Source organism: Lemur catta, chromosome 1 (genome assembly GCF_020740605.2).
Source record: "Lemur catta isolate mLemCat1 chromosome 1, mLemCat1.pri, whole genome shotgun sequence".
NCBI lineage: Eukaryota > Metazoa > Chordata > Mammalia > Primates > Lemuridae > Lemur > Lemur catta.
In genome coordinates, this window is record NC_059128.1 from 136,748,443 (window position 1) to 136,771,062 (window position 22,620).

General features: G+C 41.3%; 1 protein-coding gene across 2 annotated transcripts in view; it reads right to left on the reverse strand.

Moving 5' to 3' along the window:
- Positions 1 to 22,620, reverse strand: part of LOC123626382 (calcium/calmodulin-dependent protein kinase type 1D) — a 301,697-nt gene that overhangs the window by 94,486 nt on the left and 184,591 nt on the right. For both annotated transcript variants that reach the window (XM_045535304.1, XM_045535312.1), the window contains exon 3: positions 11,820 to 11,894. In XM_045535304.1, coding sequence (XP_045391260.1) covers positions 11,820 to 11,894 — 75 coding nt within the window. The remainder of the gene's footprint in view (positions 1 to 11,819; positions 11,895 to 22,620) is intronic.

Below are 22,620 nucleotides of genomic sequence, written 5' to 3' on the forward strand. Positions count from 1 at the left end.
AACTACACACAGGGCCTCTATAGTTTTTTAAAATATGGTAAAAAAAAAAAATTCAAATAGTACAAAAGAGTATACAGCAAAAAAAATGTTTTCTTCCCACTCCAAACACCCAAATCTTTCCTCCAAGAATCAACCCATAGCAGTTTTCTATATATTCCTCCAGACACTTCCTATACATGTAAGCATATACATCTCTATATAACTTGGTCTTAAAACATAAATAAGAGTATACACTACACAATGTCATGCCTGGTGCTTATTCATTAACATCATATCTTTGCAATCATTCTATAATAGCACGTACAAGGTCATCTCATTCAGGGCACAATATTCCCAAATACGCATCCGGCATAGATGCTGCGACTTATGTGTAAACAATGTTAGCTTCCAAATAGGCTCAACTGAGCATAAAAGGACCATAGAAACAGGCTGAGCCTGCGGATCTACCACTGTTCTGATGGACAGGCGCCCACTTCAAGACTCTCGCGGTGGCCATCACCCACCCTAATCCAGAAAACTGTGTCTCTTTATCTGCACAGCAAACAGATCAGCTGTCTGCTCCCGGGCAGAGCGTGGGCAGCTGTAGTCTGGAGAGGCTGGAACAAAATAAGATACCCTTGAAGAGGCAGGAGCTGGCACAAGGCAGAGTGAGTCCCACCTAATCCTCATAATCTCCTGCAAAAGAACTTTCCTGAAGAGTCTAGAATTCCCATTACCGTCCGCTCATCTGTTCTGAAAGTGCGAGTCTGTCTCTGGGCGCTCGCCAATCCTTAATCTTCCATGACTGGTTCCCACTCAAAAAATGTCATATTCATTCTCTCTCTCTCTCTCTCCCTCTCTCTCTCCCTCTCTGTCTCTATTCAGCCCAGGGTGATTGAGCACTGGGAGACAGTGAATCACCGCCGAGAAGGCCCGGGGTGACTTTTCTGAATAAAAATATGCATAATTCAGTGGCCGGAGAACTATTCCTGGAAACAGAGGATGAACCACTCAGCTCTTTATAAGGGGCCTGTGTCAATTTACTGTCAGCTGAGCAAGTTGTACTTCTAGGGAAGGCAGATATTTGGGCAAACTTAATACTGTGGGTATTAGGGAGTTCTGGTAGCTCGTCCAAAAAGGAAAGGGACAGTCACTCAGCACTGAGTCCTTGTAGAAGATGCTAAAACTCAGGTATGTCTGGTGTTTCCAAATAGTTCCTAACATATATCTACAACTAAAGGTCACATTTCTGGTACAGTGGCATTAGTAATGGCTATTGTTAAATAACCTTTGGAAGACAAAGTTAACTCTTTAGGAACCCATGAAAAATATTTTTCACTTACAGACCTTGCTAGAATTTCAGAAGGCAGGTACTTGGCCAGTCATTTCTATCTGCAGTATTATATGGTAACCACTTAAGATAAATGTTTGCTTTTTTCATAAAGTAAAAGGTTCCTATTCCAGGTTAACTTTATTTCCAGAGTTTGGAGATCTTAACACTGAATAAATAAATAAATAAATTTGCACAATGAATGAAAAAATTTTGGCCCAACCCCCAACCTCCTCTGAATATATTCTCTTACTTTTTTCTTTTCATTATAAGGATTACAAAGAGGGACATACAATATGTATTTACACAAGAAGCTAACCAATCACATCTTTACATACCATGGTTATAGTAACATTTAATTCATAGTGATGTGATTTTTTCAAAAACAAGCAAGCATTTAAACATATTGTAAAATAGCCTCATTATTTGGATGCCTTTAAGTAGTATTTAGACACATGAATCAATAATCTTCTACTATACTGAGGAATGTCTTTTAAAAAAATTAGCTACCTCCTTCGAGTGGCTCATCAGCTAAAATAGCTGGAGACTTTTCTTCCAAAGAACTTGGCGTAAGTCAGCAGGAAATACCCCGGCTGGGACTGCTTCTGAGATACTCCCTTCTCTAGCGTCTGACGCGACAGTTTCTCTTCTTTTCCATAACGTCGGACCCTACAGAGATGCCACCATATGTCACCGATCCATCCACCAAAAACCTCTGCCAACCCTAAGTTCTCCACTCTTCCAGGGAGAATGACGGCTTCTCAGAATACTAAGATGTTGGAAAACACTTCCTGCTGCCACTAGGTCCCTGCACACAGGCCCCTCTGACTTCTCCCAAGCAGCACAAACTGGCCGCTGGGCCCTGCAGTGTGTGTATGTCGGCAATAGCTGTGCACATCGCTACTCTCAAAACCATGAAATTCCCCATCCTTATTTTTGGTCTTCCTTATGGCTTCATGTTTGCTTTAAAAGCATTAAATGTCACATCTGCATGCAATGCAACCTCATCCTTTTAGAGAGCAATTATGCATCATTACGAGTGAAAATACTACGTGTAGTTGCCCTGAAATGTTTTCAGTCTCATTTGCTTAGTCACTAGGGGTCTGAATGAATGGTTATAGGAGGGGTGATGAAAAGAAAGGTATGGTGATGAATAAACATTTTTACTGATAGATTAGTTCATTTGAGGTGTTCTACACACACACACACACACACACACACACACACACACACACACACACACACACGCGCGTCTCGGGATTCCTAAGTTCATTTCCTTAATAATCATTTGTTAGAACCTATTATGTACCAGGCATTGTGCTAGACCTTAAAGATGCAAAAATACTATAACAGTGATCCTGTTTCCAAGGAGTTTATAGTTAGAAGAGACAGACTAAGCAAATAAGAGCAAAGAAATTATGTTAAAACCACATAACGAGCACAGTGAAAGGAGACAGAAAGGACTGGTTTAATGCTTAGAGGGAAGGGAAGTTAAAAAGAGTATCACAGAACAAGAGTGTAAATTATCATCCAACCAGTCCATTTTGAGACAGAAAAGAGCCACTGAAGTTAATAAAATCATACATTTGAAATGTTTATTTAAAGATTAATAAATTGGTTTTTATTATATTGATAGTTATTAAATAAAATCCTTTTTGTAAGCCTATTTTAAAAAATACAATTTCCAAAAAAATTAAAATAACTTATATCTGTATACGTCAGAACAAAAAAAATGTTTAACTTTTTTGTTGATTATCTAAACATCAGAAAATAACTTAAGCACATACACGTTTAAATTGATTTTTTAATTTGTATGATTCTAAGTGTATATCTGAAGAATTCATTTTTTTCCCAATGTGGATGTATTATTTTTATTTTTTCATAAAATTGCATGCAATCTTCTTCCAAGTTGGATTTTATGATTTCTAAGTTTTAAGTTGTCCACACCTTCAATTATTCCCTATTAACCATAATATTTTTCACTTGGAAAATATTCTGTCTATAAGTGCTGCAATACCTAGTAAGTTCACAGCAAGTCCTGCTAAATGGACAAATTTTAATTTATAAATTTTTAATCAAACTATATAAGTAGTTCAGCCCAGATATTTTTTACTGTTACTGTTATTTTGCTACTTTTCTTTGACACATAGTACCTTTCTTAGATAAATACTTTCAAAAGATAAACCTTGTCAAATAAATTGTCCCTATTAATGATTTTTTTAATGCTTCTGCAAAGTTGGATGCTGCAAAATAATCAGCCTTCTTAATGTCTTCCCATTGCTGTACAGAAATAAAGGTATCCCATTAAAAATAGGAGCTCCACCAAGATACTTTCTGCAGATTGAATTATTCCAAAGCCCAATTACAGAACTTCAAAACTAACTCTTACACACCATTTGAGCTCTCATCATTTAATTTGTTTAGTTTCTTTCTTTCTTTTGTAGGGATGTGTTTCAAGTTTTGTTTTCAATGATTGCTATTTGCTACAAACTTCAAAAGCTACTGTTGTGGGCACTGAATTTGCTGAATACCTTGATTAAAGATTCCCACCTGTTTTTTAACCAATGTACTAAATAAAATATGGGGGACTCGTTTACAAAGAAGTTTGACACCATTTTAGTGCACTTAAATTGACTTGCAAGGTATTCCCTCAAAGGCTATGGAGTAGATAGCTTAGGAAGAGCAATCAATATCTGGGATACATGGAATACAAAAGAACAGAAGAATCCAACCAGAATCACAGCAAAGGAGAGGGAAGGGGTGCTGAGGGCTGGGCTGGATTGGAGACCACTTAACTCTCAGCATCTCCACCAGCTGACTATGTGGTTTCCTCCCCGGGACGCAGCAGCCCTGATGCAGCAGCAGAGGATGCAGGCAGGTGCACTGATGCCGGGTGTTGCATCTGCAAGGAGGATGCATCAGGCAAGGAAGGAAAGATGCTGACAGGAGAGTGCGCAAGGGGATGCTGGAAGGCGTCAGGTTGGAGTCAGGTTGGATAGGGAAGCCCAGGAGGTGGGAGAGGCGCTAGGAGTTCTCAATGATGTCAGAGAACAGGCATGGGAATAACAAATGGAGGAGTCGTTCTGGAGAGTGGCTGCAGGATTGTATTCCTCAGCCACAGAGCTGCAAGAGGGGAGCTGGTCAGGGAACACGCAGGTTATTATGTGGGTGGTCCTCACGGACACCGAAGGCACTGAACTGATCACGTGGTCGCAGGAGCTGGGCAAGATGGTAGCAATCTGTGAGTCATTCACCAAAGCCTTCGATTTAGAAAAGAGAGTGTGGCCAGAGGTCAGGAGCTGGCAGAATCAAGGAAATCTAGCCAGGAACAGAGCTTGAGAGTCTCAGCCTCCGAGCAGCAAGGACTTTTCATATCAAGACGTAAAATTAATCATCCGGATGTGACAAAGGGGGATCTAGCAGAATTCTCAACGCCTGCTTCCAAACCGGAACCAGAGAGCCTCTTCGTAGTCCCAGCCACCTGCCTTCTCCCCCGTGGGAAGCATCAAGTTCATACATTCACTGGGGCTGCAACACCAATAGCATCACCAACACGCATTATTCACGAAGCTCCACAGGTTTGAAGGGAGAGACGGTTTTAGAAATATCATCTCAGGAAACAGAAAGACTTCTCTGGCAAACACAGAAAACCCAACAACTGGATTTCTAGCATCTGTACTTGTTTTGGGGAGATTTACACTGAGAAAATGGGAACAGCAAAAGAAACATGAGAACATGGAATTTTAGACCCTAGACTTTAGGCTTGCCTAAAACAAACAAACAAGCAAACAACAATAATTAAAAACCCCTCTGCTTTATAGATACACCCAGAGATGCCAGGTGCTGAACTGTCACAGACCTCATCAGAGGCAGATAGCAGCCTAGAACCTGTGGCTCTCAACTCCCATCCAATGTTCTTTCCATTTTACAACATTCCCAAATTACTCTCCTACACGAACTCTGTGAGATCGTCTCCAAATCTCCTTCCAGATGCCTGACAAAATCTCCCAAATGGGAACGAGAGGAAGTTTGCACCTATAGCCTCACCTGTCCCCATGAAATAATCTCTGAAAAAACCGCTTAGATTTCCATGATTCCCAAGCAGGGGCAGTCACTCCCTCAAGAGGCCGGAAGGGGGGGCTGGATTAGAGTATTTCCAAGGTCACCTTGGCCTGTATTCCTGATTCAATGCTCCCTCCCTCTGGGAACTTGGATCCACTTGGCAAGTCAGGATATAATCACTGAAGAGCACGTGCACCATGGTGTGTGAGTAAACTCCAGAGTGTCCCAGAGCTCTGTCCTCAGACCCCTCTGCTACGCCCATGCCTCTTGGATGGTCAGTGACCTGGCTCCACCTGTGGTGGCCCGGCCACTCTCCTTGGGTCCCCTCCCCCAGAAGCATCGCATTGCCTCTGCTGGCATCTCCAGTCATATATCCCACCAAGATGTCACATGGCCCCCCATCCCCGCCAGACTGAAGCCCCACAGGACCAAAGCCCTCCAGACTTAACCCCTCGCAGACTGAGCCCCTCGCAGACTAGACTCCTCCTCCCCCCGGTCTCCTTCACGCCCCTCTGTGGAGCAGCCCCTCTGCCGGGAGCCCAGCCAGCCCCCCCGACGGCAGTACAGCCATCTGGCTAACTCCTCAGCGTCCTCCGTTTAAGGGTAGCTCTTCTGCACAGAGAAAGCAATAGTTGCAGGTCATCATCTCGCCTCCACCAAGAGAACTACTAAAGAACGCTGGCTTCAATAGCCTCTTTCCCACCCCTCCAACACCGAAGAGAAACCCAAAGCCCCTTTGGCTCTCAATTCGTATCTGCTGTGAACAAAATGAGATTTTTGGTAACTTATATATGTAAATATATTAAGGTGTCACTTTCAGAAACACTTTTTTCTTCACGATTACGCTTGGCTACTTACAGAAGGCTTTCTATTGGGAGTAATAATTTATGTTCTAATTAAAACTGTTTCTGGGAACATAGTGCATGATTTATGAATACAATATCCACACGACAGCTAACGGTGGCAACCCTCGCCAACAGGGAACGGTTCAAATAGCTTCAGGCATAAGCCGACAGCGTAGACAAACCATACTTTTTCCTGGAAGCTGCATATCATTTTTCATGTCTTAGGCTACTCAGGCACCAAATTAATATTCTTTACAGAATATGTGTTTAATCCACAGTTCTTCAAGCTCTGCGAGTAACTAGCTGTACATATCTTAATGCTATCAGGGAAAGAAAGAAATATTAGAGATACCTATATCTCATATGGAGTAAGTACAACGCCACAAATCACAACACTGGTAAAATGCACTCATCCATTCATTTGTTAATTTAAAAAAATTGTTTAAGAAAGAAACATGGTCATTGCTGTGAACGGAATGAGATTGTTCTAGTGCATTCCTGTGATATTATTGAGCAAACATTTTTTTCCCTCACAAACCACTACAAAATAGAGGGTATTTTCTAGCTAGCTCTGCTTTTAAAATACTTACTGAATCATAACTAATAGGGTTTTTTAAGGTAAACTCAACTAGTCACATTAATGGTACTGAAAAGATATTTTTCCTAGAAAATGTTATCATTGTCAAGTGCGAACACGGGGCTGCTAGCTGGCTTGGGGAAAGGATCCCACTTCTCTGCTCGGTTCTTCATGTAAAATTGGGACCAATAGTAGCTCCTGAGTTTGTTGCAAGGATTCCATGAGTAAATAAATATGTGTGAACCATTATTCCTTTTCCAGGTGATCATATTAATTAAACACATATTTAGTAAGTGCCTACCAGAATGCGCAAGCACTGTTCTAACAGACAACAAAGCAGAGGTAACTTAGCGAATGGTGACAAGTGCTGGGGGAGAAATGAAGCCAGGAAAGGGGACAGGGAAGGAATGTCAGTGGTGGTGGCGAGAGTTGCTATTTTATGCAGGGGAGCTGGGGGAATTATCTCGAGGAAAAGGTGACACCTGGCAGAAATTCTAGCGTTTCCTTTATTCCGTGACAGCATGAGGGTAAAGTGTCCCAGCCGGAGAGGAGAGCAGGAACGAAGCTTGGCAGTGCAGGCTTGGCAGGGTGCAGCGAGGACACCAGCCTGGGAGCAGCTGAAGGAAAGAGGGAGCAAGCAGCAGACGGTAGGTCAGAGAGGTTACCAGGGGCCGGGACACAGGGAGCCCCGGTGGCCACAATAAGGACTTTGTCGTTGACACTGAGATGAGAAGCCAATGGGAGTTTTTCAACAAAGGCGTGACCAGGTCTAACACACTGAGAATGAACAGTGCGGTTGGGCAGGGTTGGGGGAAGAAAGATACGTTTTGTATAGGAGGGTAGCTTGGCCCAGGGGGACTCCCTGCAGAGATGATGATAAGTGGTTGGATTCCATGTAAATTCTGAAGTTGGTGACCACAGGATGGGCTTGCTGGGTGTCAGAGAAAACGACGATGAGTCAAGGATGACTCCGGGTTTTTGGCCCGAGCCACTGGGCGAATGGGACTGCCATTTGCCACGATGAGACAGACAGCAGGAGGAGCAGATTTCGTGGGAAATTCAAGAGTTTTTGGATCTGATGAGTGAGCGATGCTTATGACACAGCCAAGGGGAACTGCTGAGCAGACAGTTGGATGTACAAGCCTGGAGCTCGGCAAGAGGGGACCAGGCTGGGGACATAAATTGAGACGTCACCCACATATGGAAATTTAAGTCTTACTGAAAATGTGATATATTTCAATAGGAATAACATCTATTTCTCTTTAAAAGAGTATTTCTGCTGCACCCTCTGAATCGTATCAGCCTGAAGCTTATTTTACTTCCTAAGCTGTTATAGAGGTAAAAGGGGAGGCTGAGGCAGCGTCCTTTCTCATCTCCCAAGGCACGGACTATACTCCACACGCAAAGTCAGGTGGGAAAGAAACTCTAAACAAACTGACTTTTCATCTGTAACTTATGTAGATGTCACACCGACCTCCTACCGTCTGAAGAAGAATGTCCCAAAAAGCAGCATCGTGAAAAAAAGGTATTTGTCCAAAACTCAAATAAAATTTAATTATAGACCTCTGTAAGCAAGCAAGTCTCTCTTGCGGCAGCCACATAGGAACAATCTGCTACGACACTCAGAACTGAAATAGCAATTAGAAAAGTAACGAAATTAAAGTGCTGAGCCTCCCCTATTATATCTGAGTGCCCAAGATGATGTTTCCCGGGAAACCAAAAACCTCCCAGGCACAAATACTGTGAAATACAGTTCCCTACAACGTCGTGTTTTAGATCCTCTCCAAGTATCATATTTAGAAATCAAGGACTTTCTAAGCTCTTCAAACAAATAAAAACAAACAAACCAAAACAAAAAAAAATCCACTTTCCACTTTCCCACTGACCCAGACAGAAAAGATATGGGGTCTTAGGAACAAACACTATTGAGCCTTGCCAAACAAAAACAAAAATACAGCAAAAAATAACACAGCTCATGAAATCCTCAAACCAAACCAAAGACCTTCCTAGTAGTATTATATTCGGATACATCAAGGGTTTTCTGTCATTGCTTTTTTCTTTTTTTTTGCCATTGCTTTTTTAAAAAAAAATCCCACTAATTTAGATAACTAATGGAGGCAAAGAAACAATAAGAGAGAGGCTAATTTGAATTTTCAATGTATCTGACATAAAATATTTTAAAGACATAACTATGACATTAAAATATACTTAATATTTAGGACTAAACTAACAAAGTTTTACCAAATATAATTCCTTTAGGGATCAACTACGTGGGTGAATCTCCCAACATTTATGAGTAAAATAAGTCACACACAAAAGTGAACTTACTATCTGAGTCCATTTATATAATATTTTAGAAAATGCAAAATCATCTCTAGTGAGTGAAAGTAGATCACTGGCTGACTGGGGTCACAGGTGCAGGACACAGGACTTTAAAGGGGCACAAGGACTCTTTGGGGCTCTTAGAAACTTTCCATGTCCTGACCGGGGTGGTGGCTTTCTGGGTAGGATTCCCTGACATTCATCACTGAATTGTCCAGTTTAAATGGATACAATGAATTGCACAGAAATTATACCTCAATAAAGCTGATTTTTTAAAAAGTAATGAGAACTAATGAAAAAAAGAATCAACACAATTTAACATTTTTAATTAGCACATCTAATTTTTATGTAAATAGAGCTTCTAAACTGCTTGCTAGTACACATACATAGTTTTTTCCTTAGCTATTCCAAACGTTCATCGCCTCTAGACTGGATTTTGTGATTAATGTCCCAGACAAACCTCATCCCGGGTTCCCCAAATGTTAATGCCACCCTAATTCCTCTCTGAATTAACAAAAATTCTCAATGAGTGTGGTCCCGATTAATGAGGTTTTTCTCTAACTGCAAAAGAGAGAGGAAGTCCTTCATAGAAAAGCTCAGGGTGGGGCAGGGGACAGCTGTGCCAACCATATGACTCCCAAGCTTCGTTCTAAGGTTGGTTCTGTTTCAGACACTTTTATGTTCTCATGCCAACGCCTTTTTACATAAACTTCTGCTGGTAAGCATACAACCAAGTTGCTTAGAAAGGCAAAATTTAAATCCACTTGAAATTTATCTCATAAAAATGAAAGACTATCTGTAGAGACACAGTGATGAAATGACATAGATGTCCACACAGAAGCCAGCATGCATTGAAGACCTACTATTGGTGACGGACTGTTTCCTGAACATTCTTCTCATTCACTACTCACCATGGTCCTCTAATGTAAACATTATCATTACCTCCATTTTTTTCCATTATGGAAACTAATATTCAGAGAGGTTCGGTAATTTGCCCAAATTTACCCAGCTAGTAAGAGGCAGAGCTGAGACTTAAATATTTGGGGGTATGTTAACTGATAATTGGGTATAGTTCCATAAACTCAAAACTTAAGCAAGTAGATGACACACAGCTTTGGATTCAAAGTATTAGTACTTTTGCATTACTAATGAAAATGCACACATTTAAATACATGGCTAACGTTTTGTGGGGCTTTTGCTTGTCACCAAAATGTCACATTCTTTCGATTAGGCAATAATATTTGATAAGAAAATGATTCACCTGCATCTTTAAAGAGTAAACGTTTTATAAAATGAAGTTACATGGGCTTCCAGAGAATGTCCCCAAATTTGGGGAGAATTAATGCTTTCTAGGAAAAACCAGAAATGCGGTGAATTGTAAAACAGAAAACCAAGGAACCAGAAAAGATGGCATTTAGGTCACTGGAGAGTTAATGTGGAGCCAAGCACTCAAAACACCTGTCTGACTTATGATCAGTCTCATGGCTGAATATAACATACAAGTCTCTTAACCGCTGGCCACCATCTACAACTGCCATTTGACAGAGAAGAATCATACACGTGCTTCCAGTGTGGACACCGTTAAAATACTGACACAAAAATGCCATAACCTACTGAAATATTTTAAAGATAACAGAAGATGGAATACATGTAATGCTGAACATTTATTTGCATTCTGACACCATCTCAAGTTAATGTGTTGTTTCAACATCCACAAGGAAAAGAAGAATGCACAGAAAATAAATTGTTAGCCAAACCCTCGATCCTTCTATATACCCTTGGGAATTCAAAGTCTGAAAATCATTAATAAATCAGGAAATTAAGTACACATTCTGATCTTCAACAAAAATTCTCTTCCGTCATTAAGCTTAATACTATGGCATTCCAAAAGTTATTTATTCTGGTATTGGTTATGGCGTTAACACTCTGATGCGGTTTCTATTAGTTAATTCTAATAAACGTAGTCCAAGGATACACCTAGGAATTATAACACTTACAGCAGAGTGTTTATGTGAGTGGAGAAGCTAATTTCATCTTAAATTTTTAAAAATACATGTTCAAGTACAGTCTCTATGTGAATATTTGGCTTTCTTATTTCTTCCCTCTTTTGGTCATCTCCAGTGTTAATGGAAGGCAGAAATAACCTAATGGGGGTGATAACGTCAATTGCTGTGACTCCAGTGATTCTTCTCCTATGTCTGGTGTGAATTTCCAATTCAATCACATGTACGTTACCTGCCCCAGTTAGAGTCCAAGGGAGGGGACGGAGCACACAGCTACCATCTGCTTCCCTCCCCCGGCATCGCTGGAAAGGCAGACAAGGGTGGGAGTTTCTCCTAGAGACAGGAGCAAAGTGTACTTCACACCATGAGCCCACTGAAGTGTCTTTAGGCAGCAGCATTTGGACCTGGCATATTAGAAAGCTATACCGACAGCCCACGATGGCAGCGTCGGATGCACTGTCAGGGCTCTAGGTTTTCAGTCCAGCCCAGCGGTTGCAGACAAGCAAGGCCTGTAGATGATGCCTGTGTGCAAACCCTCTGTCCTGAGACAGATGCAGGCTTCTCCCGTGTTCCACGGGTCTCAACACTCCCTAGGCCTCACTCGGCCCACTCACTACATTCATTTATTTTCCTGCCTGGTCCCTTTAGGCAATGGAGTTTGCACCCTGGTCTGCAGTCATCAAATAAACAAGGTTACTTACAGTTGCATGACCAGGTACAAGTGATTTGGGCTTTCATAGATGTCTTCCAGGGCAACAATGTTTTCATGCTTAATCCTAAAAGGAGAAAAAAGCAAAAAGCACATAAACAATGGTAAGTACAATTAGACACGAAAACTTTCAAAAACAGATGTCTCTACAGCAAAAAGTTACAAGCCAGAATCCAAACTCCTTAACAAAACATTTAAGACTCTTCACAATCATGTCCCCAGACTTTTCCCAGACCCGTTTCCATATTCCCTCTTGTTACTGTCCTAATATTATCTTGCAAGGCCCAACTCAAATGACTGAGCCCTGGGGCAGGATTTAAACGCTCCCTCTTCTGCTGTCTCAGGATGGCCATCGCAGACTGGCCTGGACAGTCAAATGTATACACACCCATCTCCCGTAACAGGCTGTACGTTTCAGGAAACAGTTTCACGGTCATGTTCATGGGTACAGTGTAAGCAAAAAACCCAGCCTGACTCCCTCACTGGCGTTCCTGTCTCCACCACCACCAAATGTCAAATGAGTTTCCCAAGCAAACTAGACCAGTGCTACTCAAAATATGGTTCTCGACCAGGCGTCTCCAGGGAGCGTGGTGGAAATGCAGGTTCTCAGGGCCCCCCACTGTTATATAGTTATCTGAGGGTGGGGCACAGGTGTCTGCATTTTAACAAGACCCTCAGATGACCTGTAGGCACAAAGTAGAGCTTGAGAAACACTGTATTAGATCAGCGCTTCTCAAACATCGTGCAAATGGATCACCTGAGGGTCTGGCTACAAGGCAGGCTCTGATTCAGGGGCTGGGGTGGGGTCTGAGAATCTGCATTCCTAACCAGCTCCCAGGAGATGATGATGCTTCCAGTCTGCGGACCACACTCTGAACAGCAATGTCCTGAGTAAATAACCAAGGCAGAAGACAACAGCCAAATTCTACCCCCTAGAACTATCCATCAGGAGCAGCTTCTGCTCAGAACGAAAGGCTGATATTGTTGAAAGCATTGAAAAGAAAAATCATTTTCATTATTCAGTGAGCTAATTACCACAAGCCTGTCACTGAAATGACTTCAGAACCATTTAAAAACAAGCATGTAGCATGCAGATTCTTGAACCCCTTGAAAGCAGGGATCACATTATTTACTTTGTCCCCCCCCCCCCCCCCCCCCGCCCCCGCCTGGCACAGATCTACTTAACAAATATTTGCTGAGTGAATGGATGACGTTTAAAGGTTGTTGTCACTCAACAGCAAGAAACAACATTATTTAGTTAGGGAAAAGAGAGGCAATTTTCCCAAGTGTATGAGGTCTTCCCCACAGAAAGAAGTTTACAAGGTGGAATGAACAGTAATAAAAACTTCCCATCCAGCTGAAAGACGAGAACAAGGTAATGAACTAAGAGGAGCAGCGCTTCCCTTTGATTTCCACGGCTCTTACTAGTTAATGCAGTTGTTTTGTAGGAGCTGCAACCGCAGATTGTGCTACAATCACATTTCACCTGATGCAAATGCAAAGAGCCTAGTTATAAAATAAGCTCTATATTATATGGACCAAATAAATTATACCACTAACGAAACCAAGAGAGCTTCATTTGGGACTGTCAAGATCCTACACATTAGTGGCATTTTCATTATTAGATATACCTGAATATGACCACCAAAAGTATACAATCATGCAAATCTTCACTTTTTGGAAGTTTTTAAAAATTGGCCATTGGAACCAATGAACACAAATATTCTCTTCCAGTCAAGTTAATTTGGTAGTTAATTAAGAGCTAGGCTGATGGGGAAATGAGAAGAATGGGATTATGTGATTATGCCAGATACAATGTAGGGCAGGCGGTCACATTTGAATTTTAGATATGCAATGGATACTTTTGGAGTATAAGTATGTCCCAAAGACTGCATGGTTGTTTATCTGAAATTCAAAGGTAACTGAGCACCCTGTCATTTCATGTGCTAAATCTGATCACCCTGGTTACATGAATCACTCAATCAGCCTTTAAACTGGATTTCGAGTTTGGCACCTGCAGTCCTACCTCCCCTTGGAGCTTGAACTAAGAAGGCTGTTTGAGCCCTGGAGTTCAGTCATTAATACAGATTCACCTACATGCAAAGAATCAACTCTGAACAAAGCACTTGCCTAGCCCAAAATGTCAGAATCTAATAAATTAAGACCACAATTCCCTCCTTGGATGCATGGGATTGAGAAGTTAAAGCCTATTTTAACCCATCACATCTTATGTGCGTGCTAACAAGAAATTCATTTGAATCCACGAGAACATTCCAGAGAGGTGTTGCAGATAGCGGAGCAACCCCACACAGCAGTGGAACAGTGGCTGGAAACATACTTCCACTAACTATCCCTCTTCACGTATCAAGGAATCAAGTGATTGAGCAGTTGTCATTTACCAACTTTCTGCTATGTGTCTGGAAGAAGAGAAGATAAATATTATATAAAATAAGGTTTTGCCCTCAAAAAGCATATCATCTAGACACAGATCCATGAAGCAATTAGAAAAGAATTAAACGCTAAACTCTTTGGATTTGCCTTTAAGGTGAGAGAAAGCAGGGCCCCGTATGGGGCAGAATTATGGGGAAGGCCTCAAGAAAATGATGGGTGTTGAGCCGGCATGGGTACTGCATGAATAAGCATACTTGAGAAATTTCAAATAAATCCGAAAATGGCCTCTTAAATGTCTCTTAAGAAAAGTGGTTTAATTAACTTGGAGCTGTTCGAACATGGAAAAAGAAAACATGCTGGCCTCCCACATCTGTTCTCAGGTTCTTTATTCCACCCTCAGACTCCTTATCATATACAAAAACTGAACTTAGAGTTTTAATGTTATTTTAGTAGTTAGGTTATTTGCACAAAATGGTATAATGTGCATGATCCACACATTTAGGACGAACGCACAATCACTAGCTCAGGATCTATCCCATGCAAATGCTTCCCACATGCCGCCTCCCCTCTTTTCATTATTCATTCAGCAAACATCTGCTGGGTGCCCACCATGTACCAGGCACAGTCCTAGGTATTATGAATTCAGTGAAGGACAAGACACAAGAGATAGTCTCGGGCTTCCTGGAGCTCACACAGGCTACAGCTAGAACACTTCTCAGGCAGTTTGTCTCCTATTTACTAGAAAATCAACCTCCTGGTAACTAGTAGCAACTCCTGAGAGTAACAGAGAGCTAGTGTATGCCCTCTTCCCCCTCATCCTGCATATCTGAGGGATATAATGCCACTGCTTAGTCTTCTCTTCTTGTTGACCAATCTTCCTACAACATGGTTTATATTTTTCTCATCACTCTTTGTCACTTTTGTTTGTCCAGACTATGGTATTCAGAGCTGGAAGTCATGATCCCAGCGTAAAATACAGTCTCAAGAATAGGGTATTGCCAAGTGCAGGGGTTCAGGCCTGTAATCCCAGCACTTTGGGAGGTTGAGGAGGGAGAAGCACTTAAGGCCAGGAGTTTGAGACTAGCCTGGGCAACACAGCGAGACCCCATCTCTACAAAAAAATAAGAAAAATAAGCCAAGTGTGGTGGCACATGCCTGCTGTCCCAGCTACTGTGGAGGCTGAGGCAGGAGGATCTCTTGAGCCTGAGAGTTTGAGGCTGCAGTGAGCTATGATCCTACCACTGCACTCCAGCCAGGGAGACAGAGTGAGACCCTGTCTTAAAAAAAAATAGAATATTAAATAATAAAGTAGAACTACTAACCACCATGAGCTGGATATTATAATTCTACAAATAGATGTTAACATTGGGTTTTCTTTTTTTGTTTTTAGCAGGTGCCAAAACGTTGGCACATAAGGAATGTAAGTTCCATGTAGGTAGGAATTTTTGACTGTTTTATTCACTACTGTCTCCCTAATGCCAAGCAAGTGTATGGGAGGTAGTTCGTTTGATACGTATTCTTGAATGAATGAACGAATGAATGAAAATGAAGCTTAGGTTCAAATAAAAAGCAGATCGTTTTTATTGGAACTCTACCAAACATAATCTGCTTTCTTACTCAGACTTGATCTTTTGAACTTAAAGTCAAGCCTTCACATTTAGCTTTGTTAAACTCAATCTTTTTGGATTCCATGCAGTGTTTCAAATGACCAGCAGTATTCAGAATCTTGATTTGTTCATCTATAGTGTTTATCATCCCTCCCAACTTTGGGCCATCTGCATATTTGGTACACATCCATCCTACATGCCTTCACCCAAATTCCTAACTAGAATTTTAAATGGGAAGGTCATACGTCAGAGCTCCATGGCATTCCACCAGAGACCCCCATCAAAATAACCACGACATTAATCGGCTGGCCTCAATTACTGTCTAGTTGCAAAACAAGCAGTACTATCTTCTAGCACACATTTTACCACCCTGTCCATACATAAGGAGACAATCAGATGCTGTGCTGAAATGGAATTCCTCAGCTCTACACATCACCATAGTACTATTTAAAAGGGAAATGGGATGTTTGGGAAGATTTGTTCTTAGTAAACCCATGTTAACTCCTAGCAACCACTACAGTCTTTACTAAATGATCACAAACCATCTGCTTAATTTTCAGTTCCAGAATTTTGCTGTGCATGAAGTCATGCTTTCCAGTCTATAGATCTCATAGTCTACCTTTTTTATGTGAGGAAAATGTGACAGCATCCCTTACATTGTTTTCTTAAACATTTCAACTGCGACTCTGCTGTGATAAAGGCAATTTCCTCATTCCCCTGGGATGTAACAAATCTAAACCTAGTGATGAGCTAATGTTATAACTTTCTTTAGGCCTTACTTACATAGTTGTTTTATATGCACCATTTATTGAGTGTTAACTATGTGTCAAGACTATACTAAGTACTTTTAACTATTTCATCTACTATTAACAACCACACTACAAAGTAAGTATTATTTTCCTCCATTTTTAAAAGAGGGAGGGAAAAAAGGGAGGAAACTACGATCTCAAGAGTTTAAATAGGTATTCCAAGGTCACATAACTCAGAATGGCCATTGCTGAGACTCTATTCTGAGTCAGTCTATTCTGACTCCCAAACCCATGTTAAAGCAATTACCTGATAACTTCATTTCAACTAAGTTATAATGAGAATATCCAAGAGCTCATATAAATTCAGAGTTACTCATATAAAATTATAACACCCAAAGTCAGTGTATTAATTTCATCACTGAAAATATAATATCTACCTCTAGGGGTGCTGAGATTTGTTGAACTAACTTGAATCTAGTGGATGCTCTCAAGATACTTGGTTGTAAACATCCTAAAAGATGAAATCCCAGAGGGTCAAAGTGAATGAGAAAAAGAGATGTTCAGAAGTGAAAGGAATATTTAAGAGTCCAGAAATAATAATTAGAAAGGGCCTCTCATCAGCCCATATCTGCTTGTGTCACCAAAAGGGAGAATAAAGGAAGAGATGTCAGTCACAGGCAAATGGAGGACTGAGATTCTGTCAACCTGCCCAGCTAAACCTCTGTAGGTCAACACTCAGTCTTTCTAAAGCATGGCCAAGAGGATCTCCGTGCATGAGAAATGTTCACCCCCAAACAACAAACCCTTCTACAATGTGCATAATTCAAAGCAATAATAATGTCACTGAAAGCAACTTTAGGTGATAAAAAGAACCTCAACTTAATTTTCACCACTTATCTACCAGGCCCAAAGTAAACATTAGCTGATACATCTACATACAGAGGGCAAATATTTTATATGGCAACCTACCCTAAAGCCATCATAATTCCTAATAATTGACAGAAGTGGGTAGGGGGAAGTCACTCAGGCAGAAAGAGAAAAGTTGAATGGGAAAATGGCGCACAGACACCGATCCAAACTCCAGCCTGCATGTTAACTGACAGCCAAGCAAGAAAACCCCAGAAAGAGCCAGGAAAACATTTTAAAATTCGTGCCAAAAAAAAAAAAAAAGTCAGTACCAAATGCACAAGTAGGCCCCATTCCAAAGCCCCCAAGCTGGAGGGAACATCAGGACCCAAAAGACAGGCAAGCTATTGAATGCACACCCTTCTATGAAGTCATAGCAACATCATCTCCCCGCCCAGCCTCATTTTCCATAGTTCAAGGATTCATAAATTTTTAACTCCATGTCAAATGCAGAAAGTTAAAAAAAAAAAAAAAGTTCGAAAGAAAGAAAAAGACAAACAAAGAAGTGAAGGGGAGAGGGTAAAAATGTTCAGCATTTCTTGCTTTTTCTTCCTCTATAATATCATGGTTCATTGATGGGGGAAGGTAGACTGTGGCAGCAATTATGAGGTGTTCAGAGGAAGGAAGAGACAACAAAATCCCTTTCCTTGCTATCGACAGTCTCTGGAAATAACCACTTATCTACTCAGGTTATAACAAACCATAGGTGGACAAGAAATGGAAGTGAATATAACCAGAGGGACAGACAAGAGACAAACTTATCCGGGAGGTCAGGGCAGGGACGGCAGGGGACATTTCTCCCCTTAGGGTGTGAGGCGTAAGTTACGTCAATGAACCGTGCCCAGCTTCCGGTCCAGCTTCTGGTCCTCCGCTCAGTCACTTCCGGGTTCACATTGTAGTCCAGGAAAGTCCTCTCTCTGGGGACAAGCAAGGTTCCCCCAAGCCCCCGCAGGAAAGACCATGAAGGACTAGGTTTTTCACCACCTATCACTCTCGCTTTTTCTAAACAGATCAGAAAGTTAAAATGTTATTCACACACAAAAGAGGCTGTGATTCTCTGGCAATGGCATTGCCTCAGAAATATTTGAAGACTAGTCTGAGGTCTTCACAAACACTCCTGTTTGTCTAAGTAAATGTTTAATGTTTATTTAAATTTTTTAGAAAAATCATTTCCTTCTTCCTTGGGTCAGTTTTTTTTTTTTTTCTTTCTCTCTCTCTCACATGAGCAGCATGGAGACTGATGCTGAGAATATTGGGATATTGCCAATCACAAGAAAAGCGACAGCATTGAAACATTGGCCAGATGGTATTAAAAATAATACCTTTCATTTTATAATGTAACTGCCACATTCGCAGATGTTACCTCATTTCATTCTCACAACAGCCCCATAAAGTAGGCATTATTATTCCTATCCACAGATGATCACTCCTAGTTTATCACCAGCCAATTGTTCTCCCAAGCTCCCTCTGGCCTCACTCTATTCCTAACCACTCTCCATGCTGTCTCCTGAGTGATCACTACAAAATGCAAAATTTATCAAACTCCTTACCTTCAAATCCATCCCTGACTCCTTGTAGTATGGAAGAAAGTTCAAGCAACTGCTATGATTGACAAGTCTTGTTACTTGGTCTTCACTTGCCCGTCCCATCGCATCTTCCACCCTTGGCCCACATCAAAACTTTACTGAACCCAAGCAGATCTCACACATCCTCTCCTCCTTTAGCCACATGGGTGTGCCCATCCCTCTCCTAATTTCTTACTGAACGGATACTTTAAGACTCAGTTCTACATCACCTCCACTGAGAACCCTTTGCTATTTCTTACAGCTTCCAGTACCGATCACCTTTCCTCTGGGCCACCCAAGTTCTTTTATCACCTTGCTGTACACACTGCACTGAATCCCAAGTATCTGTTGATATGCATATGTGTATACACATTTACATGATTTTATATGCAGAGATAAAAGTCTAGAGGGACACATATCAAACCAGTAAGTAGGTACCTTGGAAAGTGCTAGAGTGGGAGAAGATTATCACTTTCCTGTTTTTCCTCCCCTGGGGTTCTTTATCTGAACCACAGAACACAGAAAATGATTCGAGTGACTATTTCCTCAGTTCTCCCAAGGACAGCACCATTCTAGCTACACAGGAGAGAAGTTAATTCAGCATATACAATGAACGTGTCAAGCATCAGGGCTTCATTCTCTTGCTGAACCCACAGAGAGAAAGGATGCTAGGCTGTTGTATGGCCCAACTTTTACAGAGAGTTGCTGTTCAAAAGTTCTTGATCAAGATCATTAACACTTGGTTCCCCAAAATACATCTATAATGCTACACACAAAGAAACACATACTCATTAGTCAAACCACACAAGTAATCAGGAGATTAGGTTGGATCTTAGTTCTGACACATTTAACTGCAAGATTTTAAAGAAGTCATTCAATATTCTCTGCCTTGATTTCCTCATTTGTTAAATGAACATTAAAATATGTGGTCTTATTATCTATCCACACATATGTACGTGTTTATGTAAAACATATATACACATCTTGTATATACATATCACATTACTGTATATATATAGAGAGATCTTGTCTATTAAGAATATAGGCCACTTCAGGAATGACAAGAATTCAAAATCTCAGGCTTCAAATCACCTCTCTTTTCTGCCAGCAGACAGAGCTCTAATCAATGGGCAACTAAGGAACAAAGACAGGTACCTAAGTCAACTAGCCAAAAACTGCAAGACAGTTTTGTTGTTGTTGTTGTTTTTAAGGAATAAGTACCACATGTTGATACTCTCTCACTTTGTGAAATGAGTTTTGCTTTGAATCTGTAAAACAAACAACAATAAAAACCCCTGTGCACAGCTGACCATATTTTCTTAAGACTACCTCGGGCATCCTTAGTTCAGAGTACTACACGCAGGGTGAGGCCATGGCCACACTCTTACATAGGGAGGCAGTGCTGGACACTGTAATGACACCATGGGAGGGGTATCAAGGTGCTGGTTCCGTCTCCAACTATGTGACCACGTTCTGGTCACATCACCTTCCAGGGTCTCAATTTCCTCATCTAGAAATTAACCAGCCAGACAGGAAACTCCCCGAGGTCCTTTCCAACTCTGACAATCAATGAATCTAAACTTACAATGAGGCAAAGTGCATTAAGGTATATATGAGTAAGCCCGTATCTGGTGTTCTCTAGAGTAGTCCTTGCTAGACAGAAGCCAAGTTTGTCAGTTAGACATGGAATAGAATTTCTTGCAATGCAAAGTCTTTTACACAGAAAAGATCTGCTTTTCCCTCTCTCATAAATAGCCTCTGCAACGCCCTGGACAAATACAGAATTGCTCAAGTAACTTGCTCATGTCCAGGATGGCACCAGAAGGTCCAACTGAGGCATGATGGTCTTTAGTCCAAAGCAGAAATAAGTTCAATTCAGTGTGAAAAATCCAGTGTTTGGCATATAACAAACACTCAGTGAATGTTTGTGGAAGAAGGAATAAATGTATGAGTGAATGAACAATTAATTCTGGCCTTCCAAAAGTCTTACAGGCTACAGACACTCAAAAGCTGCATACTTAAGTCAAAAAAGGTTAGAAGATTTCACTGTATGTTTCTATCCTTCTGCTACCATCATGACAATTTACTGGCGAGAGGGTCTCAAGATCGGTAGTGTGCTACAGTTACTTAAGGAGTTTTAAAATATACTGACTGATACCTGGTCCACTCCTGGAGATTGGGATATGGTCTAGGGATAAAGATTTCCTTTTTTTAAGCTTCCCAAGGGATTCAAATGTGCAGCAGTTTGAGAACCACTAGTAAGTTACTAAATGACTGAGAACCTCAGGGGATCCGAAAGGATTCAACTGCAGATACTTGGGAGTTGGTAACTTCACAATTTTTCGTGTCCATTTAAAATTTATCTTGGCTGAATACATTTACTTGATAACAGTTCTGATTTTAAAGGTAAGATTCGGGGTGTCCTGAGGATAAAGGTTCAAAGTTAAATGGCTAATACATTACTCCTCTCAAGAAAAGAGTATGAAAAATTAACAAATTTCAACTGACTGTAATATTTCTTAGTATTAGTGATATTTCTTCTAATAGTTCTTAGTAAGGCTTTGAAATATCTAACACATTTCAGGGGGTGTTGTCTTTTCCTTCCTTGGATTTTTTGGTAACTCTTTGTGGAAGGGTAATACATATTTCTCTGGCCATTTTTAACATGGAGAACATGAAGGTGCTCACCTGCCTTGGATAGAGCCGAACTCATGTAACTTGGACTTACCAGCTTCACTGATGTGAGAACACACACCCAAGGCAGCTCAGAGGGGAAATCTCAGAAAGTTCGATTCAGGTTCACGGTGGATGTTACAATGCAACTGCAGAAGCCAGTGCTGTATGAATACTGTTGATGACACATAACCAGGTGCCGAGACTGCCTGAGCCACATCCCACAGCCACATCCTACTCTCTGCCCCAGACTGAAGACACAGGGCTTGGACTCAGGAAGCATCTTCGAGACTTCTGGCTCTGAACACTTGCATTTATGTGAGCATAAGTGAAAGGGAACCAAAATAATGCGTTGGAATCTAGGGAAAAGACATCATTTCGTTTTTCTTTCCTACCACCAATGTCCTGTGCTTGCTTTGAGCTCATGCCCATCATCAAGGTTCTATATTTCACAACTCGAACCCAGGACTGTGCCAATTCGCTACGTGCCCCGAATGGCCGGCTCAGCTGCAGGGCCTGGTTCCACACCGACACAGAGAGCCAGGCCTACTAGTAAGGAAAGGGGAGGACCCCCGGCTGCCACCTTCGCTCCAACTAGGTAATGAGGCGTCTGGGACACAGGTGCATATGATCCTGGGCGTCCCAGTGAAGCTGGGATATGGTGACATTGATTTAGAGAGCGGGAAGCCAAGCGTAAGAGAAAAACATGGGATAAAAATAGTAAGGAGAAAAACAGAGAAAGGGAAGTCTGTTTTGAACAATTGTCTAACATCAGTTCACTTTCATACTTAGGGGGATTGCATTCATACTGTAAAATGTTCCTCAATATTCTAGGAAAGTGTTCACACTCAGAGATGGTGGTGTGGAATCGAGTGCTCTTTAATTTTTGCACATCAGTAATC